General features: G+C 46.1%; 1 protein-coding gene across 4 annotated transcripts in view; it reads right to left on the reverse strand.

Moving 5' to 3' along the window:
• The window catches only part of LOC141265890 (cytochrome P450 2D17-like), a 107,667-nt gene that overhangs the window by 70,063 nt on the left and 9,642 nt on the right, over positions 1–27,962 (reverse strand). The window contains exon 1 of one of the 4 annotated variants that reach the window (XM_073679560.1): positions 12,361–12,735. The exons of 2 other annotated variants lie outside the window; for them this stretch is intronic. In XM_073679560.1, the coding sequence (XP_073535661.1) occupies positions 12,361–12,561 (201 nt within the window). In that variant the 5' untranslated portion in view covers positions 12,562–12,735. Of the gene's footprint in view, positions 1–12,360; positions 12,736–27,962 lie in introns of those variants that run through there. One more of the 4 variants, XM_073679557.1, reaches the window with a different exon arrangement.

Genomic DNA, 27,962 nt, shown 5'->3' on the forward strand with positions numbered 1-27,962 from the left:
CACACTATGCCGTCATGGATTAAAATCCTGCAGGGCACGAGAGGTCCCCCTGCTTACGCCAGCACATGTCTAGGGCCGTTTGAAGTTCCCCAATTACCATCTAATTGATCCAGAGGAGGCATGGAAGAAGGTCACGTGGTCAGATGAGACCAAAATAGAATTTTTTGTTATCAACTCCACTTGCCATGTTTGGAGGATGAGTATAATACAGTACAGTACCGTGAAGGATGGTGGGGAAAACATACTTTAGGGGTTCTTTTCTGCAAAGGAAACAGGACAACTGCACCTTATTGAAGGGAAGATGGATGGGTTTATGTATCGCAAGATTTGGGCCAACCACCTACATAAGAAGCATATCAAGGTCCTGGAGTGGCATAGCCAGTCTAAAGACCTAAACCCAATAGAAAAATCTTTGGAGGGAGCTGAAACTCACTGTTGCCTAGCGACTAGAGATGAGCAAACTTGTTCAGAAAACGGCCGACAGTGTCACAGTCGGCATGAACATTGCACATTCGGATTCGTGTTCGAACCCACGAGCGTTTTTACTCCAAAATTGTCAAAATTCAGCCAAAGTGCACTAAAATGATTGCATTCCCACTAATGCTTTTTTTAGGACTTTGGCTAGGAAGGGGTGATATATGTCGAGCGGTGGGGACGTGTTTGATGAGGAGGGGGTGGGTAAAGGTCAGAGGAGCAGCAGACTATTATTCTTAATTTTTTTTCCTTAACTTAATGTGTGGAGATTCTGGCTGCCAATCCGGGTGCAGAAACCATCCTCAATGTCCAGACAAGGGCTTGTGTCATTGGCTGCCGAAGTCACATGTCCCTCTCCATATAAAGAACGGACATGTTGTTGTGGCGCCATTTTGTCAGTGTAACAGCACAAAGAGGCTGCATCTGCTGCTGCTACTGGATAGTGAGATAGCTGACTGACAATCAACCGCCTAGCTAACTAGTTCAGATAGATAGGATCCGATGTGGCTGTGAAATCGAGCCTCTGGCATATCAATCCTTTTTGCCAATAGTGTGGTCCAGAGACACCAGGCCACATTTCAGCACATAACTCTTTTGTGCTGCTAATATTGTGCTCCAGGCAAGAGTCCACATTTGAAACTCTACATTTTTTGTGCTAATAGCGTGGTCCTGAAACAAGGCCACATCTGTGCATATAAATATTTTGTGCTGGTAATATTTTTGGCCATGCAGGAGTCCACATTTGAAAATCTAAAATTTTTGGTGCTAAATAGCGTGCTGCAGAAATCAGACCACATTCCTGCATATAAATATTTTGCGCTACTAGTTTTGCTTTAGCCAGGAGTCCACATTTCTGAATCTCAATTTTTGGTGCCAATAGCGTGCTCCACCCACACTAGCTCAGCAAATAAATACGGATTGTTACTTTAGTGATAGGTCTGGGCCTAGGGTTGTGGAACAGCTGGTTACAAGAGGGGAAGGGTACAAAATGAGTGTGTGGGGGGGTGGGAATCGAGGCTGTGGTGGAAGGGGAAATAGGTTTGGTGTTCAAGGTGTATGTGGGGTAGGTGGTAATGTTAGTGAAAGCTCTACTGAACGAACACAGTCTTGTCCTATCCAAAGACAACTGCCAACTTCTGTTACTGGACAGGCTACACCACTCCCTTTCTTTGGCAGCCGCACAGCGATACGCCTTGTAGATGAGGGCTAGAAAGAGCATGTGCTCTAGTGGATGGCAAGCACAGCATCAAGTTGGCTCTCCTCCTCAACAACACACACACACACACACACACACACACCAGTCCTCAGAGGTGGCACCCCAATTACCCTGGTTTCTCCCCGAGTCACAACTCTGTAACTGCCCAACTGGCTGTGGGGAGCCACAGATGGGCGAGTCTGCAGAGCTATTCATACAATCTATTTCATGAGCATCAGAGGTCTGCTCCAAAGATACACAGGCTGAAGTGGAGGAAAGCAACTGCATCAATGCCCAAATTTTTTTTCTGTTGGATACGGGCCTGGACGAAATGGGGTCCGAGCAGAATCCAGACCCTCATCACCAGATGTTAACCCCTGGGGGTGGAGGTGATCCTGATGAGTATCAGGTACCTGAGGTGCACGCGGACTGTACTATGCTGTCAGGGCAGGAAGAGGAGGAGAGTGACTCAGGGTGAGGAGTAAGAGAACAGATAAGATGACGATGAGGTTGTAGATCCCACTGGGTGTGAACCCAGATGCACGAAGACGAGTAGCTCAGCAGAGGAGGTGGAGAAGTAGGAGGAAGACGAGAAGGTTATGTTGCGGCCTCCCACAAAGACACAGCGTGATACAACCAAAACAAGCACTGCATCCTCAGCCACAACTGTGGCTGTGCCCAGCAGCAGTCGTGAGTCTGCAGTTCGCATGGCCGGCAAGGGTTTCTTAGGCCAGGCCTTTTTTGAGACCGCAAAGGATATACGATTTGCCGACACGGTGGAATTCCACCCTGCACATGTTGCAGTGACTGTGGCAGCAGCAACGAGCAGTGGCGCAGTATCTGATGTGCATAGCCTGGGCCAACACAGTACTGACTTGGTGCAAATCACATTTGCGGAGTAAGCGCAGATTAAAGGACCTCTGCACCCTTCTGCACCGTTTTGAAATGCCTACCAAGATGGTTAGCGCTGATGATGCTGTGGGGTAACGTTTCTCCTTGTGGAGAGTGACATACCTAGCCTGTCATGCCAATGTGAGGAGACTTCTAGGCCATTCAATGTTCCTCTGGAAAATTAAATATGCAAATTGCTTCTTCAGAGTGGAAGAGGACTGGATATCCTCCTATGGTATTTACCTGACCAAGCTATCCAAGAGACGAAGTAGTGCAAGGCAACCCTGGGGGGGGGGGGGGTATGCAATTATCACCCAGTTTTTGCAAACCCTATTTCACAAGCAATACATTTCCCTTTCCATGCCCTCTTTCCCTCCCTTCCTTCCTCCCTATTACTTATGTGGCACCCCAGAGGTCCGGTTGCCACAGTGGCATTGCCTCCCTCACAAGGGGTGATGCCATGCCTGGAAGCAACGAGGGGTCCCCTAATCAGGTTTACCAGCATGCAACACTTTCCTGGCTCCAGACCAGAAAGGGGAGCTCCTCCCCTTTAAACTGGAATCTGGATGCAGGGTTAGAGAGAGTGAGTTGAAGAGAGTTGGAGACAGGAGAGTAACGAGGAAGGACCTGGGGAAGGGAGCTGTGGACAAGCTCACCCCAGAGAGGAGCGCAAAGGAACCGGACACCGGAGTCCATGGTTGTGGAGCACTGAAGGCCCAGCAACTAAATCCGGAGGGCAGGAGACTGCAGGTCTCCTGGCCCCACCAGAAACCCAGCGGCTCAGCAGCATCATAGGGCCCAGCACCACCACGTGGGAGCGACACTTGAGGAAGGCCCGAGGTGCCTGCCATACGGGTGAGGAACAGACGTTTTACTCAGGGACGAGGGCCGCAGCATAGCTTCAAGCAGCAGGGCCAAAGAGAATAGCGCAGAGGGAAGGCCTACAACTCCACCTGGTGAAGTGGATCCCCAACTTGCTTCCAGGCCGCCCGGACCTCCGCTACCAGCTAGTGCCCATGCCCCGGTCTGCTCTGACAAACCGCAAGTAAAAATAGAGGAAACCGCCATTAATTTGTTGTCTGGTCATTATCTGCACCCTCAGCCCTGCATTACACCGCACCAACAAGATCTACCTCCACAATTCATCATATACTGCCCTGGAGCTTAGCTCTGCCTGTGGAGAGCTGATCCAACTCTAGTGCGTCACCATCAGCTCCAGTGGATTTGCACCGCAGCGGCGGCCCCACATAGCTGCATACCACAGGTGGCATCACGAACATTATTCTCCAAAAACTTTATTCCCCTTTTACTTTTTGTTTAACTGACCTCCCTGGGTCAAGTACCGAGTCACTGCCACCGTGACATCCCCAGCACCGACCGGCCCGACTACCGAGTACCCCACGGCCCAGGGGGCGCGTCATACTTGGCATCACGAACATGATAAACGAAGCCCGGTATAACCAGGTACTGTGTGCCATAGACTTTGCTGAACTGTATCATCACGTCATTTGCCGTCAGCCGAGGGGAAGCAGGAGGCCCCGATCCGGAACCGCCGGGTAAGCAATCTCTCTCGCCTGCAGAGCAGCATACTGGTATGTCAGCAGAAACCCAGGACCAGGCTGAGGTTCACTAGGAGGGAGGTGAAGTCCTGGCCGGGCAGGGACAAAAGCACTGTTAAGGAAATACTGGCCCGGTTGAAGGATACCTTTGACACCCGCACAGCAGCGGAGATTAAAATGAAGTTCTACGGGTGCAAACAAAGGGTGCAGGACAGTGTACGGGACTATGCTCTAAACCTGCAGGAGGTGCTGCGGGGCATTAAACAGGTAGACCCCGACAGTGTGCGAGACAAGGACAGATTGCTAACTGAGCAGTTTATTGAGGGGCTCCTTACATCTTCTATACCTATAAAAGGTGGCATCAGCAAGGGCCGACAAATCAGAGTAATAAACCCACAAGATGAGGATATTTCACTCACCGTTAACTTATACTACTCTGGTACAATAGTCATACAGGGAAATGAGGACAACCTTCAGGCGTTTTAGGTAACCTTCCCTCATATTAAAGTCAAGGCTCAAACATATAAAGTAGTAAAGCCAGTACGTAGGCAGAGTAATGGGCCCACAAGTACTACAAAGAGGACCACCAGGGACCCTCTTGCAGCCCAAAGCCCTGATAATGCACTCCCCTCACTGGAGACCCTTAGAAAATGCCTGTCTCAGCTGGAGAGGGACTTCACACTGCTTAAAGAACAGATCCAAAGTCAAACAAATGACCCCACAGCCGCAGAGGTAACCAGACTGAAGTGTGTACTGGACTCAGCCATGCAAGAAATCAAACATGAAATATATGATCTACGGCAAGAAAATGCTAAATTAAAAGAACAAATAGCAAACCTAAAGAGCCAGACACAGGAGGGGGGCCCAGGGAAGGAGATAGGTGAAGACACAATGAGAGCCAACAGCCACATCACCACTAACTTAAACAACTGCATAAATACTGAGAGCAAATCACTAAATAACCAAGAAACACAGGATGAGCCAGACCCGAGCATCAAACAAACCCCAAGTCAAAAACAACAGCAGGCTACAGCAACACAACAGAGCAACAATCAAAACAAAAACAGAAGTTCTCACAGGAGCAGTCAACAACCACATCCTGATATAGTCCTGATTATAGACTCCAATGGAAAATACCTCAACACAAGACGACTCTTCCCTGGAAAAGGGGTTTCTAAAATCCGCTGTTCAACTATAGAACAAGCAACAGCAGTAATTTATGATCCATATTTCACCAACCCAAACCACATCGTCATACATACAGGCACCAACAATCTCCAGGATCAACACCAGCAGGTAGCAGGACAATTGTGTCAGCTAGCAGAGACCACGCAACAAAATTTCCCCAGCAGTAAAATTATCCTCTCGTCTCTGCTGCCAAGAAAAGATTCCCTCAAACACATCACCCAAGATGTCAACAGAGAGCTAGCAGCCAAGATCACCACGACGCTAGACATCACCCTGGCACAACATCCCGTCATAAACCACCACCACCTGTATGACGATAAACATCTCAATAACCAAGGAGTCAGCCTTCTTGCCAAAGACCTTAAAGACATAGTATTCAACAGAATCCCCGGACCAAGAACCCATGCAAACCGAAAACCGGTAGAAAGAGCACCGACAACTAATAGACCTAAAACAGAATATGCTCAACAAACTGGAACCTGCAACCTGTATGTAAAACAAGCCCATGAGAGACACAAACCATGGAAGACACCACCCGCCCCACACAGAGTGAAGCAGAGCAGTGACCTGGCAGAAATAAAGACCATGCTCAGCTCCGTGTGCAGGGCCCTCATGCGACCAATTACCTACAACAAGATCACCAGTCAGCAATCCAAGATGTCCTATGCAGGACAGCCAATTACAAGGTACACAGCTACACCATGTCAACCCTCATCATTAGTAGCTGGAACATCCAGGGCCTGAACACTTCTGCCTTTGGATGTAAGACAAGCGACCCAGACTTTACTCAAAGATTGGAAAACATAGATATACAGATCCTCCAGGAAACATGGACTAAGGCAAATAATGAATCCCATGTTCCCACCGGATACAGGGAATTCTGTCTCTGCCCTGAAAAACAAAAACATCAAACAGGGCTGGAGCTCAGGAGGAATATTAATCTGGTACAAAGAGAAGCTCCATGAACATATCAGAGCCGTGAAGAGAGGAGACAGCCACATCTGGATAAGAATAAGCCACTCCATCCTCACCTCCCAGGCAGACATCTACCTGTGTGCAGCATATGTAGCCCCTCCAGAGTCTCCATACTTCATTCCAGACACCTTTGAGACCCTAAAAACTGAAGCTGCCCACTTCAAGACTCTGGGCAACGTTCTCATCTACGGAGACCTCAACGCAAGGACGGGAAGGGAAAAAGACTACCTGACCACTGATGGAAACATCTATATATTTGGAGCAGACACAGACTGTGACAACCCAGTGCACACCGAAAGGAACAGCTACGACTGCACAGTTAATAAAAGCGGCAGAACACTTCTGAACCTATGCCGAAGCCTGGGACTTCGTATCCTCAATGGCCGCACCAAGGGAGACTCATTGGGAAGATATACCCTAAACTCCCATGTGGGCAGCAGTGTGATGGACTATGCCATCACAGATATGGACCCCACAAATATTGGCGCCCTCATAGTCACCCCACAAACACACCTGTCGGACCACAACCAACTGCTTCTATACATAAAATCCACAATCAAATCACCCTCACAAACCTCACAAAAGACCGGCCTCTTTAGCTTGCAGCCATCCTTCAAATGGTCCAAGATGTCGGCCTCAAAATATAAAGATTCCATCAATAGACCAGAGGTCAAGGAGAAGCTCCAACACTTCCATAATAATGTGTATGAGCTTAACCCAAAAGGAGCACAACTGGCGGTAAGGGACCTTAACAACATTCTCTATGCCATGGCAGAAATGTCCGACCTGAAAAAATGCATCAGCAAGAGGCCGAGTAAACCAAATACCAACAACTGGTTTGACAAAGAATGCAAGACCATACGGAAGGCCCTAAGAATGGCTTCAAATAAAAAACACAGAGACCCGAACAACCCCACTCTGAGAGAAGACTACCACACCATACAATGAAATTACAAAGCCATCCTCAGAAAGAAAAAGCAAAACCACATCTCCACCAAACTCCTTCAACTCCAAGACGCCCTTGAAGACAATTTTGGGAACTGTGGAATCACCTTGGATCCAACCAGAAAAGCAACAGCCTCCACATCCAGAACGGCAACATCTGGCTCCAGTACTTCAAGGACCTTTACAAAGACATCCCAAGCGAAGACCTGAACCCGACACAAAAAGAGCTTGTGAAAAAAACTGAAAGATATGGAGGAAAAGCTTAAAGATTTCCAAAATCCTCTGGATACACCAATCACAATGACAGAAATAACAGAAAGGATCACATAGATGAAAGGTAAAAAAGCCAGCGGCCCAGATGGGATCCTCCCAGAAATGCTAAAACACAGCCCGCCAGACATCCAGGCTGCGATAACAAAACTATTCAATAACGTACTGCAGGCCGGCTACTTCCCCAAAATCTGGAACCAAGGCCTCATAACCCCAATACAAAACGGGGACAAGTACGACCCAGCAAACTACCGGGGGATATGTGTCAGCAGCAACCTGGGAAAACTGTTCAACAGCATCCTGAACAAGAGGATCCTCACCTTCCTCACCGAGCACAACGTCCTCAGCAAGAGCCAAGCAGGGTTCATGCCGAACCACAGCACCACATCTACACCCTGCACAGCCTCATCAAGAGCCATGTCCACGATACAAAAAACGGGAAAATATACGCTTGTTTCGTGGACTTCAAAAAGGCCTTTGACTCAGTGTGGCACCCAGGATTATTCCTAAAACTACTAGGGAGCGGAATAGGAGGCAAAACATATGATGTCATCCGATTGCTCCTACACTGAGAATAGCTGCAGTGTGAGGGTCAATGGAAAGAGGACGGCCTATTTCCAACAAAGCAGAGGTGTGAGACAGGGCTGCAGCCTCAGTCCAACGCTCTTTAACATCTACATCAATGAGCTGGCGGTGGCCCTAGAGTCCTCCTCAGCACCAGGACTCACCCTCCATGACACCCAGGTGAAATTTCTGCTGTACGCTAATGACCTCGTGCTGTTATCACCAACCGAGAAAGGCCTCCAAGATCATCTGAACATCCTAGAGACCTTCAGCAGCACATGGGCAATGCCAATCAACCAGAAGAAAACTAACATCACGGTGTTCCAGAAAAGAAAGCAGAAACCTGCTGGCCATCCTCCCTTTACGATAGACAACTGTCCACTCACAGAAACCAACAAGTACACCTACCTGGGCCTAAAACTCAGCCAATCAGGGAGCTTGAAGCAAGCCATAGAGCTACTGAAAGACAAGGCCTTCAAAGCTTTCTATGCCATCAGAAGACGTCTGTACCACCTCAAGGCACCAGTAACCGTCTGGCTAAAAATCTTTGACTCCATCATTGCCCCAATCGTTCTGTATGGCAGTGAGGTCTGGGGCCCAGTCTCATACCCAAACTGGTCAAAGTGGGACGCTGGACTGACTGAAATATTCCACCTAGAGTTCTGCAAGCATCTTCTCCAAGTCCATCGGAGCAAATCAAACAGCACCTGCCGAGCAGAGCTGGGCAGATTCCCGCTACACCTCAAGATCCAGAAGAAGGCGCTGTCTTTCAAGGCTCATCTACAAAGCAGTAGTCCCAGCTCCTACCATCACAAAGCCTTCCTAAACCGGGAAGCCCCAGGAAACCTCCCAACACAAAGTACCCAAAGACAGCCTGACCAAGCCACCAACCCACATGGCCTGACAAAAGGCGAAATTCAGAAAATGGTACACAAAGGCAAAGAGGAATATCTGGAGAAATGACATAAACAAATCACAGAAACGGACGATATACCAGAACCTACAGAGGGAGTACAAACTAGCCCCATATCTAGAGAAACTGGAAAACCCCAAAGAGCGACAGATCCTGAGCCGATACAGACTGAGCGCCCACAGCCTACTCATCGAATCCGGGCGGCACCGACAGAACTACAAGCCCCGAGAGAGCAGACTGTGCCAGCAGTGCCCCCAGGAGGCCGTGGAGAATGAGGCCCACTTCTTGCTGAGGTGCCCCAAATACTCCGCAGTGAGGGACACTCACTTCCAGAGACTGTCTGATCTCCTCCCTGACTTCACCTCCATGGAGGAGGAAGAGAAACTGCCGATACTACTGGGGGAAGAGGAAAGTGCAGCGTCCATAGCAGCGCAATATGTCAGTGCCTGCCAAAGACTAAGAAGAGACTGATATACCATGGACGTCTATACCCCACCCTGGACATGCCCCTATTCCCCAACTAAGAGCATGATATGCCATGGACTTCTGTACCCCACCTTGGACATGCCCCTACCCTCTAAAAGGATCTTGATATATCCTGGACCTCTATATGCCTCCCTACTCCCCACCCCCACCCACCTATTTTTTACCATTTGCTTTGGCAATGCTAATATGTACTTAGTCCTGCCAATAAAGCTCATTTGAATTTGAAAGAGAGAGAGAGAAAAAAAAAGAGAGAGAGAGAGAAAAAAAAAGAGAGAGAGAGAGAAAGAAAGAGAGAGAGAGAGAAAGAAAGAGAGAAAGAAGGAGAGAGAGAAAGAAGGAAAGAGAGAAAGAAGGAAAGAGAGAAAGAAGGAAAGAGAGAAAGAAGGAAAGAGAGAAAGAAGGAAAGAGAGAAAGAAGGAAAGAGAGAAAGAAGGAAAGAGAGAAAGGAAAGAGAGAGAGAGAAAATATTACTAAAAATCACCATCTCTACATGTTTGACTTCCATTCCAGTGCAACCAAAGTCCACCTCATTCTACTTAATGTGCTTCTGATTAGGTGATCACCTGAACCCAATCTTATGTAACGAGGGAAAGTATAAAAAACACTGCTGTGGTCTTCACTATCCTCTTGCAATAGGACAAGATGGATGGCAAAACAAGTGCTAGGAATAGCCCAAATGTAATTTGAATGAAAGAAATAACGTTTAACCATGCAAAAGGAGTTGAAAAGAAAAGTCTTGAGTGAGGAAAAGAAGGGCTCAATTCTGGCTTTACTAGCAGAGGGATACAGTGAGCGCCATGTTGCCTCCATCTTTAAAATTCCGAAGATGGCAGTCCATTACAACAAGGTCAAGCAGCAGACATTGGGGACAACAAAGCTACAGACCGGCAGAGGGCGAAAGCGACTCTCCACTGACCGGGATTACCGTCATCTTATTCGAATGTCACTCAGCAATCGCAGGATGACATCAAGTGACCTACAAAAGGAATGGCAAATGGCAGCTGGAGTGAAGTGCATGGCAAGAACAGTTCGTAACAGGCTCCTAGAGGCAGGCCTCAAGTCATGTAAAGCTAGAAAAAAGCCTTTCATCAATGAGAAGCAAAGGAGAGCCAGGCTGAAGTTTGCCAAAGACCATAAGGATTGGACCATAGAGGACTGGAGTAAGGTAATCTTCTCTGATGAGTCTAATTTTCAGCTTTGCCCAACACCTGGTCTTCTAATGGTTAGACGGAGACCTGGAGAGGCATACAAGCCACAGTGTCTTGCACCACTGTGAAATTTGGTGGAGGATCGGTGATGATCTGGGGATGCTTCAGCAAGGCTGGAATTGGGCAGGTTAATCTTTGCGAAGGACGTATGAATCAAGCTGCATACAAGGTTATCCTTGAAAAACACTTGCTTCCTTCTGCTCAGGCAATGTTCCCCAACTCTGAGGACTGTTTTCTCCAGCAGGACAATGCCCCATGCCACACAGCTAGGTCAATCAATGAATGGATGAAGGAGCACCACATCAAGACCCTGTCATGGCCAGCCCAATCTCCAGACCTGAACCCCATTGAAAACCTCTGGAATGTAATCAAGAGGAAGATGGATCGTCACAGCCATCAAACAAAGAAGAACTGCTTACATTTTTGTGCCAGGAATGGCATAAGGTCACCCAAAAGCAGCGTGAAAGACTGGTGGAAAGCAGCCAAGACGCATGAAAGCTGTGATTAAAAATCATGGTTATTCCACCAAATATTGATTTCTGAACTCTTCCTGAGTTAAAACATGAGTAATGTTGTTTCGAAATGAATAAGAACTTAATGCAAAGAAAACATTTGAGGTGTGAAAGCACTGCTTCTTTTTTATTATTTTGATTTCTCATTTGCTGCAAATAAATACAACATTTTTAGCTTTGAATTTCGGAGACATGTTGTCAGTAGTTTATAGAATAAAACAGCAATGTACATTTTACTCAAAAATATACCTATAAAGAGAAAAGTCAGAAAATGAAAATTTTGCAGTGGTCTCTTAATTTTTGCTAGAGCTGTATGTATTTTTTTTTGGAATAATATCTATGCATGTATATCTTTCCCTTGCGGTCCTTCTACTTTCTGTTGATGGCACTATGTCTTGATTTACAAAAAATTCTTAGTGCGGGCACTGTTGTGCTTGTAGTGCCACCGTACCCATTTGTCTAATAAAGGTTTATCTTACTCTATAATTGTTCTGTTGATCTTTGGATCCTATATTTGGTGTTTCTCTTGGTTTTATGTTAGATGTGGAAAATCTGCCAGTAAAAAAAAAATGCATGTTTTTTTTTTGTCCACCACATCTGTGGCGGAAAAACATCAGAAGCGCATGTAATCCACATCTACATATATCAATAAAGTTGTCAAAGCCAAATACCAGAAAGCAAAAACAAACAAACAAAGCAGCTATATTTGAAGCATGACATACCAACAAGAGACAAAAACTGCAGCGTCAAAAATGCAATAAAAACGCATGTTCCAAAAAAAAAAAAAAAAGCCCCCAAAAATCAATGAAAAAACGCAAGTAATCTAATTTAAATGCGACAGAAATTCTGCAGAGTCAAAAACTCACCAAAAGGTCATTGTGGGAACGTAACCTTAAAGTCTATGGGAATTTGTGAGACACATTAGACTAGAAAGACACACATTGTACTTCAGAGTTCCATCCGATTCTAACTGATACATTATTATGCGTCAATGAATAAAAAGTTCATCTGCTTCAATGGAAAAAAAAAAAAGGTCTACTTCTCGAACGATAATCAGACGGATGTGTGAATTCAGGCTTATGCCAAATGTTCTGCATTTTAGGTGGATCCCCTCATCGTGTGTTTAGTAGTTCATCTCTCCCTTGCTTATGTGCAGACAAAATTATTCCTATAGTTTTACCTGGGATAAACTTTCAGGTAAGTTGTTGAAGTCCAGATGGAAGGCATTCCCCACCAAGGGGAGAGGGAAGGGTCCTGGGGGGTAATTATGTCCTTTTCTGTTCTTCACCCAGTGAATTAATAGACAAAGTACAACAGCAAGGACGATACAAGTAGCATTCCCAACAGGCAGCAAGGAGAATGGGAGAGACAGAAGCTCCATGCCCAAGGGTGGTCTCAGCTCTGGTGCTGGCTCTTCCTTACAGAACTAAATGGTAATTCTCATGTAAGCTAACACTGCAGGAAGTGCACAGAGGCCAGGATCTCCCTACTGGGAATGTTTAACCCTCTGTCTGCCACTGTTTGTCTCCAAGCATTTTATGTATGACGTATATACACCACAATGCCTGTTCCTTCCTTACAGGCCGCGCCCAGCCCTCTCAATCTGAATCACATTTCTCAGCTGGTAAAAGGTTAAATTTCCTAGAAAACAGATACTAGTGATCCAGAGCTACAGCAAATAACAACTGTAACATGAGCAGAGCACAAAGCCACAAAGTGTAAGGCCTTATTCACACATCAGTATTTTTCATCAGTATCTGTAGCCAAAACCAGGAGTGGAACTTACAGAGAAAAACTATAATTGAAAGACTGACATCTGTTCTGTGTTTTTGAGACACTGCTGGTTTTGACCTAGAAATAATGATAAAATACTGATGTGTGAATAAAGCCCCCCCCCAAAAAAAATCACATGTTGTTAACCCCTTCCCGACTGGAAAACTTTTGCAGTGTCATTTTACACCTTCCTTCTTCCAAGAGCAATAACTTTTTTTTCTTATTTGTCCATCATAATAGCCATATGGTGGCTTTTTTTTAAAGGGACAAGTTGTAGTTAGGAATGACAGCATTCACTTAATCATGTAATGTAGAGAAAGCCGGGTAAAAAAAATCCAACTGCGGTAAAACTGTGAAGAAGAAAAAGGGCAATTCCTCCATTTTTTTTTAATTTTTTTATTTTATTTTTTTTACAGTATTTATTATGTGGTAAAAATGACCTGGCAATATGATTCTTCAGGCCAGAACAAGTATGCAGATACCAAACTAAGGGAATATGCACATGATAACTTTGTTCCCCTAAGTTTTTCCAGACAAATACGATTCAGGAAAACGCTTGCGGCCTTTCTTTTGGATCTGCTGTGCTTATGGTTTCGCCGTCGTTTCCTGTGGCGACTTCGCCACCAACATCTTTTCTCTATATCTTACACTAGCCGGCAGCGCTAAACTGTCAGACGCACAAGGAGAATGGTGGAGGAGGGAGCGTCTGCTGGAAAAGGACTGAAAAAGACATTGTGGGCACATACACAGATAAGGTATTTTTTCATTTTCTGTGTTTTTGCATTTCAACTTTTATTCTTCTTTTCGGTGTTTAATATATGGTTAAAACAATTTTATATTTTGAGAGATCGAACTTTTACAGATGTGACAATATCAAATGATTATTTTTTTAGTATTTTTTAAACGGGATTAAAAAGGAATGATTCAAACTGTTAGGCTATGTGCCAACGAAGCAGAAATGCTGCTGATTTTTTCTGCATCTCCCTGGCAGGAAAAACGCATGCGGATTTTACATGTGTTTTTCCCGCCAGGTAGAAGCGTTTGTCAAGCGTTTCTGCATGAATTTCTGCATGCGGCTTATCAAGCGCTTTTCCAAGCGATTTTAGCATCACTTGGAAAAGTGCTGGACAACTTGGTCACACTATATAAATCCAGCATGGATTTATATAGTGTGACCAAGTTAATATTTAAAAAAATGGTAAAAAAAAACAAAAAAAAACCCATTATACTCACCTTCTGATGGCCCGCGGTCTTCTCTCCAGTGCGTCCGGTGTCTTGGGCGGCTCTCGATGGTGTAAAAGGACCTTCCATGATGTCATTTAGTCAGCAGTCACGTGACCTGTCACATGACTAAATGACGTCATGGAAGGTCTTTTAACACCATCGCGAGCAGCGGGGAGCGAGGACGCATCGTAAAGGAGACCGCGAGCCATTAGAAGGTGAGTATAATGTATATTTTTTATCTTAAACTCTTTTTTTTACCGGTACTATGATACCCGGGTCTGGATGAGAGTCTCCTCTTCTCCAGACCCGGGTACCATCCGCACATTGAATCGCTTAATATCCGCATGTGCACATGTAGTCATGCGGATATTAAGTGATTCAATGCAAGTCAATGGCGGCAATTACGCCGCGTATCCGCAAAAATAATGGACATGCTGCGTATTTTTCCGCAATGATAATCCGCAGCGGAAATTTCCGCAGAATGTGCACAGCACATGCGGATTATCATTGGGGACCATGGGGCACGTACTACCAAGCAATTTTTAAGCATTTTCGCTACTGAAATTCCACAGCAAAAACGCTTGAAAAACGCATAGTGGGCACACAGCCTTATTTACATTTTTTTAAACTTTGTTTTATATTTTTTTACTATTGTTCAGTTCTCCTTAAGCCTCATTCAGACATCTGTGCTTTTTCTTGTATGTAAAAATAAGGGCTATTGTTCATCAGTGTTTTGGATCTGAGTTTCATTAGTGTTTGGTCAGTGTGTCGCTTTTAGGGCTTGCTCACAAGAGCGTTTAAATCGGACAAGTGCAATCCGATTAAAAACCGGATAGCACTCAGAATGTTATACTGTGGGGCAGTGCAGATCTGCAATTTTTTTTTTCATGCTGAATCACATGCCGAGGATCGGATCGCACTCATCCATACAAGTCTATTGGTGCGTGTGAAACATTGGACTGCACTCCAGGAGGAGATAGAGAGAGTTTGAAACGAGTGTCATTTGCGTAATCGGTCCCTTTTCTGTCGTATGAAAGAATCGACGGCCGGTAACCCCAGCCTTACCAACAGTGTTTCATCAGTAATTTTCACACTCTCAAAGCTGTATAAAATATGAGAACAGGCCAAGCAGCGCCATTTTATGCTTTTATAAATTAGGGACACGCAAGAAAAAGGCTCAAATTGGATTGTGCTGTATTACTGCAATTTCAAGCCACAAGGTCAGTTTAATACCCTGTGTCCTAATTTTGCCAGTTGAGGGAAACAAGTTGGTGTGAAGGTGTACATAAATGATTGGCCCTGTCATGGTGCACCGGGCACCTGTACTTGACTTGAACAGTCATTCTGTGCTGTCAAACTCCCTTTACATACAGTTAGGTCCATATATATTTGGACAGAGACAACATTTTTCTAATTTTGGTTCTAGACATTACCACAATGAATTTTAAGCAAAACAATTCAGATGCAGTTGAAGTTCAGACTTTCAGATTTCATTTGAGGGCATCCACATTAAAATTGGATGAAGGGTTTAGGAGTTTCAGCTCCTTAACATGTGCCACCCTGTTTTTAAAGGGACCAAAAGTAATTGGACAATTGACTCCAAGGCTATTTCATGGACAGGTGTGGGCAATCCCTTCGTTATGTCATTCTCAATTAAGCAAATTAAAGGCCTGGAGTTGATTTGAGGTGTGGTGCTTGCATTTGGAAGGTTTTGCTGTGAAGTAAACATGCGGTCAAAGGAGCTCTCCATGCAGGTGAAACAAGCCATCCTTAAGCTGCAAAAACAGAAAAAAAAAAACATCCGAAAAATTGCTACAATATTAGGAGTGGCAAAATCTACAGTTTGGTACATCCTGAGAAAGAAAGAAAGCACTGGTGAACTCATCAATGCAAAAAGACCTGGGCGACCACGGAAGACAACGGTGGTGGATGATCGCAGAATAATCTCCATGGTGAAGAGAAACCCCTTCACAACAGCCAACCAAGTGAACAACACTCTCCAGGAGGTAGGCATATCAATATCCAAATCTACCATAAAGAGAAGACTGCATGAAAGTAAATACAGAGGGTTCACTGCACGGTGCAAGCCACTCATAAGCATCAAGAATAAAAAGGCTAGACAGGACTTTGCTAAAAAAAACATCTAAAAAAGCCTGCACAGTTCTGGAAGAACATTCTTTGGACAGATGAAACCAAGATCAACCTTTACCAGAATGATGGAAAGAGAAAAAGTATGGCGAAGGCGTGGTACACAGGACAGAAGCAGCCGAATGAATTCTGATGAATTCAGAGCCATACTGTGTGCTCAGATCCAGCCAAATGCAGCCAAACTGATTGGTCGTCGTTTCATACTACAGATGGACAATGACCCAAAACATAAAGCCAAAGCAACCAAGGAGTTTATTTCAACAAAGAAGTGGAATATTCTTGAATGGCCAAGTCAGTCACCTGATCTCAACCCAATTGAGCATGCATTTCACTTGTTAAAGACTAAACTTCAGACAGAAAGGCCCACAAACAAACAGCAACTGAAAACCACCACAGTGAAGGTATGACAGAGCATCAAAAAGGAGGAAACACAGCGTCTACTGATGTCCATGAGTTCAAGACTTCAGGCAGTCATTGCCAATGAAAGGTTTTCAACCAAGTACTAGAAATGAACATTTTATTTACAATTATTTAAGCGGTCCAATTACTTTTGGTCCCTTTAAAAACAGGGTGGCACATGTTAAGGAGCTGAAACTCCTAAAGCCTTCATCCAATTTTAATGTGGATACCCTCAAATGAAAGCTGAAAGTCTGAAGTTCAACTGTATCTGAATTGTTTTGTTTAAAATTCATTGTGGTAATGTCTAGAACCAAAATTAGAAAAATGTTGTCTCTGTCCAAATATATATGGACCTAACTGTATAATAACCTATAAATTGATTGCACAACAGCAAATGATAGAAAAATAGAACAACTTTATTTTGTAAAATTAGACAAACAGAATCAACAAAACAGAATCCAACAGGTGGTATTCAGAAGGTGGGGCACTAGAATAGTAATAAAATTTCATCTCGGGTACATACAAGTATTTATACATGATTAGCCATATTGTATTATATAGAGTACACATAAAAATAAATGTAATAGTAACAAGCCAGGTAAGGAGTAAGCCAATCCCTCGTTAAAGCCCGCAGTGCGAAACGCGCGTTGGGAAACGTTGTGTGAGGCACCAGCACTTTGGCGGTAAGCATGTCTATTTGACTACATTGGTTCCTCCATGTGGTGATATTCTGTTTTAATTTTGATAATGATTATCCAGGTCTCATGAGCTCCTTATTTCTTTATTTTTTTTGCACACTTGCACCCTCTATGCACGGTCACTTTACTAGATTCTCTCACTACCATGTGAAAATCAGACCGTGCAATCCTACTCCACTAACCAGTGGACTATATACAGTACAGACCAAAAGTTTGGACACACCTTCTCATTTAAAGTTTTTTCTGTATTTTCATGACTATGAAAATTGTACATTCACACTGAAAGCATCAAAACTATGAATTAACAGATGTGGAATTATATACTTTACAAAAAAGTGTGAAACAACTGAAAATATATCTTATATTCTAGGTTCTTCAAAGTAGCCACCTTTTGCTTTGATGACTGCTTTGCACACTCTTGGCATTCTCTTGATGAGCTTCAAGAGGTAGTCACCGGAAATGGTTTTCACTTCACAGGTGTGCCCTGTCAGGTTTAATAAGTGGGATTTCTTCCCTTATAAATGGGGTTGGGACCATCAGTTGTGTTGTGCAGAAGTCTAGTGGATACACAGCTGATAGTCCTACTGAATAGACTGTTAGCTGCTTTTTTCTTGCCATAATACAAATTCTAAGTAAAGAAAAACGAGTGGCCATCATTACTTTAAGAAATGAAGGTCAGTCAGTCCGAAAAATTGGGCAAACTTTGAAAGTGTCCCCAAGTGCAGTTGCAAAAACCATCAAGCGCTACAAAGAAACTGGCTCACATGAGGACCGCCCAAGGAAAGGAAGACCAAGAGTCACCTCTGCTTCTGAGGATACGTTTATCCAAGTCACCAGCCTCAGAAATCGCAGGTTAACAGCAGCTCAGATTAGAGACCAGGTCAATGCCACACAGAGTTCTAGCAGCAGACACATCTCTACAACAACTGTTAAGAGGAGACTTTGTGCAGCAGGCCTTCATGGTAAAATAGCTGCTAGGAAACCACTGCTAAGGACAGGCAACAAACAGAAGCGACTTGTTTGGGCTAAAGAACACAAGGAATGGACATTAGACCAGTGGAAATCTGTGCTTTGGTCTGATGAGTCCAAATTTGAGATTTTTGGTTCCAACCACCGTGTCTTTGTGCGACGCAGAAAAGGTGAACGGATGGACTCTACATGCCTAGTTACCACCGTGAAGCATGGCGGAGGAGGTGTGATGGTGTGGGGGTGCTTTGCTGGTGACAATGTTGGGCATTTATTTAAAAATTGAAGGCATACTGAACCAGCATGGCTACCACATTATCTTGCAGCGGCATGCTATTCCATCCGGTTTGCGTTTAGTTGGACCATCATTTATTTTTCAACAGGACAATGACCCCAAACACACCTCCAGGCTGTGTAAGGGCTATTTGACCAAGAAGGAGAGTGATGGGGTGCTACGCCAGATGACCTGGCCTCCACAGTCACCAGACCTGAACCCAATCGAGATGGTTTGGGGTGAGCTGGACCGCAGAGTGAAGGCAAAAGGGCCAACATGTGCTAAGCATCTCTGGGAACTCCTTCAAGATTGTTGGAAGACCATTTCCGGTGACTACCTCTTGAAGCTCATCAAGAGAATGCCAAGAGTGTGCAAAGCAGTCATCAAAGCAAAAGGTGGCTACTTTGAAGAACCTAGAATATAAGACATATTTTCAGTTGTTTCACACTTTTTTGTCAAGTATATAATTCCACATGTGTTAATTCATAGTTTTGATGCCTTCAGTGTGAATGTACAATTTTCATAGTCATGAAAATACAGAAAAATCATTAAATGAGAAGGTGTGTCCAAACTTTTGGTCTGTACTGTATGTAGAGGTGCCTTTCTTAATATGTACAGTACAGACCAAAAGTTTGGACACACCTTCTCATTTAAAGATTTTTCTGTATTTTCATGACTATGAAAATTGTACATTCACACTGAACGCATCAAAACTATGAATTAACACATGTGGCATTATCTACTTAACAAAAAAGTGTGAAACAACTGAAAATATGTCTTATATTCTAGGTTCTTCAAAGTAGCCACCTTTTGCTTTGATGACTGCTTTGCACACTCTTGGCATTCTCTTGATGAGCTTCAAGAGGTAGTCACCGGAAATGGTCTTCCAACAATCTTGAAGGAGTTCCCAGAGATGCTTAGCACTTGTTGGCCCTCTTGCCTTCACTCTGCGGTCCAGCTCACCCCAAACCATCTCGATTGGATTCAGGTCTGGTGACTGTGGAGGCCAGGTCATCTGGCGTAGCACCCCATCCCTCTCCTGCTTGGTCAAATAGCCCTTACACAGCCTGGAGGTGTGTTTGGGGTCATTGTCCTGTTAAAAAATAAATGATGGTCCAACTAAACGCAAACCGGATGGAATAGCATGTTGCTGCAAGATGCTGTGGTAGCCATGCTGGTTCAGTATGCCTTCAATTTTGAATAAATCCCCAACAGTGTCACCAGCAAAGCACCCCCACACCATCACACCTCCTCCTCCATGCTTCACGATGGGAACCAGGCATGTAGAGTCTATCCGTTCACCTTTTCTGCGTCGCACAAAGACACGGTGGTTGGAACCAAAGATCTCAAATTTGGACTCATCAGACCAAAGCACAGATTTCCACTGGTCTAATGTCCATTCCTTGTGCTCTTTAGCCCAAACAAGTCTCTTCTGCTTGTTGCCTGTCCTTAGCAGTGGTTTCCTAGCAGCTATTTTACCATGAAGGCCTGCTGCACAAAGTCTCCTCTTAACAGTTGTTGTAGAGATGTGTCTGCTGCTAGAACTCTGTGTGGCATTGACCTGGTCTCTAATCTGAGCTGCTGTTAACTTGCAATTTCTGAGGCTGGTGACTCGGATAAACTTATCCTGAGAAGCAGAGGTGACTCTTGGTCTTCCTTTCCTGGGGCGGTCCTCATGTGAGCCAGTTTCTTTGTAGTGCTTGATGGTTTTTGCAACTGCACTTGGGGACACTTTCAAAGTTTTCCCAATTTTTCAGACTGACTGACCTTCATTTCTTAAAGTAATGATGGCCACTCGTTTTTCTTTACTTAGCTGCTTTTTTCTTGCCATAATACAAATTCTAACAGTCTATTCAGTAGGACTATCAGCTGTGTATCCACCTGACTTCTGCACTGATGGTACCAACCCCATTTATAAGGCAAGAAATCCCACTTATTAAACCTGACAGGGCACACCTGTGAAGTGAAAAATATTTCCGGTGACTACCTCTTGAAGCTCATCAAGAGAATGCCAAGAGTGTGCAAAGCAGTCATCAAAGAAAAAGGTGGTTACTTTGAAGAACCTAGAATATAAGACATATTTTCAGTTGTTTCACACTTTTTTGTTAAGTATATAATTCCACATGTGTTAATTCATAGTTTTGATGCCTTCAGTGTGAATGTACAATTTTCAAAGTCATGAAAATACAGAAAAATCGTTAAATGAGAAGGTGTGTCCAAACTTTTGGTCTGTACTGTATATGGGCCTTGTTATTTACTGCTTTTGAGCCCTTTACACCACTTTTTTCAACACGGATGAACTTATATCATTTGGCTTACTCCTTACCTGCCTTGTGACTATTATATTTATGTTTATGTGTACTCTATATAATACAATATGGCTAATCATGTATAAATACTTGTATGTACCCAAGATGAAATTTTATTACTATTCTAGTGCCCCACCTTCTGAATACCACCTGTTGGATTCTGTTTTGTTGATTCTGTCTGTCTAATTTTACAAAATAAAGTTGTTCTATTTTGCTATCATTTGCTGTTGTGCAATCTATTTATAGGTTATTATATTTTGGCGTTTGCACAGCCATCATATGTTGATTCATATTTGTTGCTAACCTTCCTTTACATATGTCATTAACACACAGCAGATGGGGCTAAGGAAGATACTAGACCAGAACAACTTTCTACTCAGAAGACATGGGACCAGAGGAGATGGAGAACTAAAATCTAATGCCGAGCTGTGTTGCTGGCACTGCGAGTCATGGTGGTAGGGGCATTGGCAGTAGTAGTAGTAGCTGAGCCAGGGCAAAATTCGACATGGGAATCAGGCGAGGCGAGGGAGCGCATGTCATTCCCCAGACAGAGGTAAATGTCAACCGGATCCGAGATGACGATGGTGAGGATGATTCTGTGGTGGACAATAAATGGGAACCAGACAGGGGTGCCAAGGAGTTTATGTCATCAGATGAAGAGGGTATTGGCCTTGACGATAGACAGCTCAGGCAACATGCGGCTAAAAGATCCTCTAGAGCAGGTGATGTCGGGCTTATTTTTGGTTTAGGAGGCTCAATAGTGCCTAACGGTTGTTTTGGCGGATGTAGTGGTGGTGATTCATATGTGCATCTTGTGTATGGGAATTATTTTCCACATTGCCACTGGACGAATCTATTGTAGTGTGCAAGCTGAGCTGTTGGAAAATAAGCCGGGTATGTTCTGACACACATAGACTAGGAAATACATCACTCCGTCAGTACATGAAACGGTATCACCTGCTCATGTGGGGAAAGGTAACTGACCATCGAGATCAGCAAGGTTCAAGCTGTCCTACTACCTCTCCTCATGGTCATGTTTCTGGTAACCGGTCTGCACCCACAAGTAGTGCTTGGTCATTATCATCAGCCCCATCATCATCCTCACCTAGTTCTTTCTGTACACTACCTCCATTGCATCTTCAGTGTTTCTATTGTGTACCTGTGCCCAAAAACCATGCACTCAGCCATCCAGTTACATGGAAATTATACTCCTATATATCCGAGTACATAATAATAGATGCCAAAACTAATGGATTGCACTACCTTTTGCCAATGAATCTCGAGTGGTTAACCTCAATGGAAGATACCTAGCCATCCCTGCCAGGTTTGGGCACAAAATGCAACATTTTTTCAACAACAAAATTTATTGAGTTCCGTGCATAAACTTTTCTATAAAACTCTCCTTCATTCTAATTTTTTGTGAAATAAAATGTTATTGTGCCTGTGTGGCACCTCAGAGGTCCGGTTGCCACAGTGGCATTGCCTACCTCACAGGGGGTGATGCCATGCCTGGAAGCATGGAGGGGTCCCCTAATCAGGTATACCAGCATACAACACTTTCCTGGCTCCAGACCAGCAAGGTGAGCTCCTCCCCTTAGCAACTGGGATCTAGAGGCGGGGTTAGTTAGAGTGAGTTGCAAGGAGTTGAAGACAGGACAGCGACGAGGAAGGACCTGGGAAGTGGAGCTGTAAGCCAGCTCACCCCAGAGAGGAGCGCAGAAGAACCGGACACCGGAGTCTGAGGTTGTGTGGCACTGAAGGCCCAGCAACAGAAACCGGAGGGCAGGAGACTGCAGGTCTCCTGGCCCCATCAGACGCCCGGAGGCTCAGCAGCACAATAGTGCCCAGCACGGCCACGTGGGAACGACACTCCAAGAAGGCCCGAGCTGCCTGCCATATGGGTGAGGAACAGACGTTTTACTCAGGGACGAGGGCCGCAGCATAGCTAAAAGTGTTACGGATCCGGGTGGTGGAACCTCTGTGCTGCGGTGCAAGGAGGGACCAGAGGGGCTTAACTAGGTATCAACTCGGACTGACCAAGGTCGCACGGCGGCTCAATTGACTCCGTGAACCAGGGAAGGACCGAGCAGAGGGACCAGGTGCTACTCTGGACCAGTCCTTGTATGAGAGCAGGTGACTCCCATGGGTCAGAAGGCAGGGACTGACCAATATAGCAGATGAGCACGGCAGGCAGGCTGACGGGTGATCCGGGAAGACGGACTAGTAGACACTACGGGTATCTGGCAGGAGCCTCCAGGTAGGCTGGCTGGTAGGCACGGCAGGTAACTGGTACGTTCTCCGGGTAGGCAGGCAAGCCTGGCCCATAGACAGACTGGCGAGTTAGGACCGTAGGCAGACCGTCGGGCTGGAGAGTGTACTTGGCAGGTGGACACGGGTAGACAGGCGGACTGGACTGGTAGTCAGGCTGGCGGACTGGACTGGTAGTCAGGCTGGCGGACTGGACTGGTAGTCAGGCTGGCGGACTAGACTGGTAGTCAGGCTGGCGGACTGGACTGGTAGTTAGGCTCGCGGACTGGACTGGTAGTCAGGCTAGCAGCGGGACCTGAGGGCTGAAGCAGAGTTTAGCACACAGCGCTACAACCTTGCACGGGCACCTCCATTTTGGAGGAGGTGCCTTTTATATGAGAGGTCCTCCGGCCATTGGCCGGGGACTCCTTAGGACGGCGCGCGCGGCCCCTTTAAGAGGGAGGGAGCGCGTGCATGCCCTAATCTCAGTGCCTGGGAAGCTGCGCGCCGGCAGCAGCAGCAGGAGAGCCGGAAGACGCCAGGCCGGGAGCGCGGCAGTAAGGGGGGCGGCGTCTCTGCCTGTCAGGGGGCAGATGCTACAACAAGGAGCAGGGCCAAAGAGATTAGCGCACAGGGAAGGCCTACAACTTTACTTGGCGAGGTGGATCCCCAACTTGCTTCCAGGCCGCCCGGACCTCTACTACCAGCTAGTACCTGTACCCCTGTCTGCTTAACAACTGCAAGTAAAGATAAGAGGAAACCGCCATTAAGTTGTGGACTGGTCATTATCTGCGCCATCACCTTCATTTCACCGCACCAACCACATCTACCCTATAGTATCACTACATCCTGCCCTGGAACTAAGCTCTGCCTGTGGAGAGCTGAACCAATTCTGCTGCGCCACCATCAGCTCCAGAGGATCTGCACCGCAGCGGCGGCTCCATATAGCCGCATACCACAGGTGGCGTCACAAACAATATATATAAAAACTTAATTCCCTTTTACTTTTCCCCTTTTATTGACCGCCCTGGGTCACGGACCAGGTCACTGCCACTGTGATATCTCCCCGCATCGACCGGCCTGGCTACCGAGTACCCCACGTGACTTGGCGTCGCGAACAGGATTCACAAAGCCCGGTATAACCGGGTCCTGTGTGCCATAGACTTTACTGAACTGTGTCATCACGTCATTTGCCGTCAGCCAAGGGAAGCAGGAGGCCCCGATCCGAAACCGCCGGGTGAGCGATCCCTCGCACCTGAAGAGCAGCATACTGGTACTCCAGCAGAAACCCAGGACCTAGCTGAGGTTCACTAGGGGGGGGAGTAAGATGCCCAATATGGGAGAGGACTCAGTCGCGGGCACGGCCGCCGCCACTGTAATGCCGTTATCAATGCCATATATACCAGGGGCGGCGTGGTTTCCCCAGTACTCAGGGGAGTCACACACCCAGTGCAACTTTGAGGAGAGACTGCGCAGTTTGTTTAAAGTGTACCCCCTGTCTGAGGAGCAAAAAGTCAGCATCCTCATAGGCCAGCTAATCGGTGCAGCCCAGAGAGAGGTGAAGTCCTGGCCGGGCAGGGACAAAGGCACTGTTAAGGAAATACTGGCCCAGTTGAAGGATACCTTTGACACCCGCACAGCAGCAGAAATTAAAATGAAGTTCTACGGGTGCAAACAAATGGTGCAGAATAGTGTACGGGACTATGCTCTAAACCTGCAGGAGGCGCTGCGGGCCATTAAACAGGTAGACCCCGACAGTGTGCGAGACGAGGACAGATTGCTAACTGAGCAGTTTATTGAGGGGCTCATGTCTAATGCTCACCGGACACAGCTGCGCATTATGGCTCTGCAAAACCCTGATCTGGACTTTGCACAATTTAAAGACCGAGCCATCCGGGTGCTACGAGAACCAACCCCAGGTGGCACTGCATCCCTCCAGCGCCCAGCTATCACATACCACCAGGAGGTGGCGTCCTTTTCCCCGGCAAATGTGTAGGCTGACTTGCAGACCCTAGATAATGACCCCTCTGCAGACCTACGCCTTCAGGTCCAGGAGCTGACCAAAAGTGTGGCTACACTAACCAAAACCGTGCAGGCCATGCAAGTGTCTCAAAAGGAAAAGATCCAGCTGGCTTCCAGTCCAGATGACGTCTCGTGGTGACGACAGAGAAGAATTTCACCGACCAGAGGGAGGAACAACGATCGCTACGACCAGGACGGACAACCGATCTGCCGCCGCTATGAAAAGGCGGGGCACTTCACAAGATTCCGTAATTTAAACGAGCAACCCCCAGGAGTAAGATGACCAGGCCCACAAAGCTGGCGAAACAAGTACGTGGGAGGATGACCGGTCCTACTTGTCGTGCTTGATGGCATCCCGATGAATGCATTGCTGGACACTGGTTCCCAGGTGACAACGATGCCATATATCCTTTTCAAACGATACTGGACTGATTCAGACATTACCCGCAGTCCAGATGAACATCTTATCATCTATGCCAGCAATGATCAGCCCTTGCCTCGGGTGGGGTATAAAGAGGTGACCATAAAAGTTGGCCGAGTAGAATTGCCATCACAAGGAATGATTATTGTTGATATTGATAGCCAAGAAAGTCATCCTATGATAACATTAGGCACCAATGTGATAGAAAATTTTCTTGGAGAAATTATTGTTTTGTTGCAGGTCACAGAGACTGCCAGTTCAAGTCAGCAGCGAGTTCTGTACAAGGAGATCAGAGCCCTGATGCAAAGACAACAGGTAGAGCTGTCTGGAGGAGAAATTGGCAGTGTTCGAATGAGTTATCCATTCCCCATTGCAATGCCCCCTAGGAGTGAAATGTTAATATGGTGTCGGGCTGCAATAGGTCTCAGGGGTCATGATTATCAGGCCCTGGTAGAGCCCGTGTACTCTGATAGTAGGCCAACCAACTTGACAGCCAGGGGTGTAGTCGATGTCCGCAAGGGGAGAGTACCTATACGCATCTTGAATTGTGGGGAGAAAGAGGTCAATTTACCACGGTATGCTACCCTTGCTAAGCTGTTCACTGTCAGTAACAACGCAATAAAGGCAGTGGAACCCTTGCCTCCGTCCAAACCGGTGGGGGATAATGACTCCAAGGGGCAGCTGGAGGATTGGTGTCAGAAGCTACAAGTGGGCACTGACCACCCCTTTGCACCAAAAGCATGGAGTGTACCGCATGGTCCAAGAATATGAGCGAGTCTTTAGCAAACACCCACTAGACTTTGGGCAGGTAAAAGGGGTCCAACATCATATCCCCACAGTAGATCATCCGCCCATTAAAGAGAGGTACCGGCCTGTACCCCCAGCTCACTATCAATGTGCCAAAGGAATGTTACGGGAGATGAAGGAGGCTGGGGTGATCAGAGATAGTTGTAGCCCCTGGGCAGCTCCATTAGTTCTCGTTAGAAAGAAAGATAGTCCAATGAGGATGTGTGTTGATTACAGGCAGATTAACCACATTACACATAAGGACGCCTACCCATTACCCAGAATTGAGGAATCATTAGCAGCACTGATATCCGCTAACTATTTCTCCACTTTGGATCTCACCAGTGTGTATTGTCAGTTTCCCGTGGCAGAGGCGGACAGAGAAAAGACCATGTTAACAACACCAATGGGCCTCAGCGAGTTCTACTGCATGCCATTCGGGCTCTGCAACGCCCCAGGAACCTTCCAGCGGTTAATGGAGTGTTCCCTAGGACACAAAAACTTCTAAACTGTCCTGCTGTACCTAGATGATGTAATTGTCTACTCAAAGACATATGAAGACCACCTGGAGCACCTGGCCAAGGTGTTCAAAGCCCATCTGGTTTTGGCCTGAAGGTAAAGCCGTCCAAGTGCCACCTGTTGAAGCCCAAGGTGCAGTACCTAGGTCATGTGGTAAGCGCCGAAGGTGTAGCACCAGACCCAGAAAAAGTCACCGTGATCAAGGACTGGCAAAGACATTCAACTATCAAAGAAGTGTGGCAGTTCCTCAGGCTAGTAAGCTACTACAGGAGATTCATCAAGGGTTTCACCAAGATAGCGGCACCCATGCAAGACCTCTTAGTAGGCCAGTCCAAGAAGGCCAAGAACTCGAATCCTCCATTTAAGTGGAGTAAAACAGAAGAAGAATCCTTCACTCAACTGAAAGTGGCTCTTACGGGAGACGAAGTCCTGGCCAACCCCGACTATGGCCAACCCTTTATACTCCATACGGACGCCAGCAACGTGGGATTGGGAGCGGTGCTGTCCCAGGTACAGCAGGGCAGAGAGAGAGTGATTGCCTACGCCAGCAGGAAGTTCCGTCCTACGGAAAGGAACCCCGACAACTATAGTTCCTTCAAGTTGGAGTTTTTAACCATAGTCTGGGCTGTAACAGAGCGCTTTAAACATTACCTCGCCTCCTCCAGATTTACAGTCTTCACAGATAACAACCCGCTGACGCACCTGGAGACTGCGAAGCTTGGTGCCCTAAAACAACGATAGATGGCTCGACTGTCCAACTATGAGTTTACCATCAAGTATCGGGTGGGGCATAAAAACAGTAATGCTAATGCAATGTCCAGGGTGCCCAACTTGCCAGATGGGGGAGAAGACCCGGAAGAGCTGGAGGAGATAGAGCTACCCGCTTTCGTCATGGGGTGACCCACTGTGTGAGGAACAAGCGCTCCGCCAACAGAGAGGCCACGTTTATTACCCATTGCCCCACCATGGATGGGCAGAGACGCAGGATAGTGACCC

The sequence above is a fragment of the Phyllobates terribilis genome, unplaced genomic scaffold, assembly GCF_046119375.1.
Source record: "Phyllobates terribilis strain yellow unplaced genomic scaffold, ASM4611937v1 Scaffold_4__5_contigs__length_816908805, whole genome shotgun sequence".
Taxonomy (NCBI): Eukaryota; Metazoa; Chordata; class Amphibia; order Anura; family Dendrobatidae; genus Phyllobates; species Phyllobates terribilis.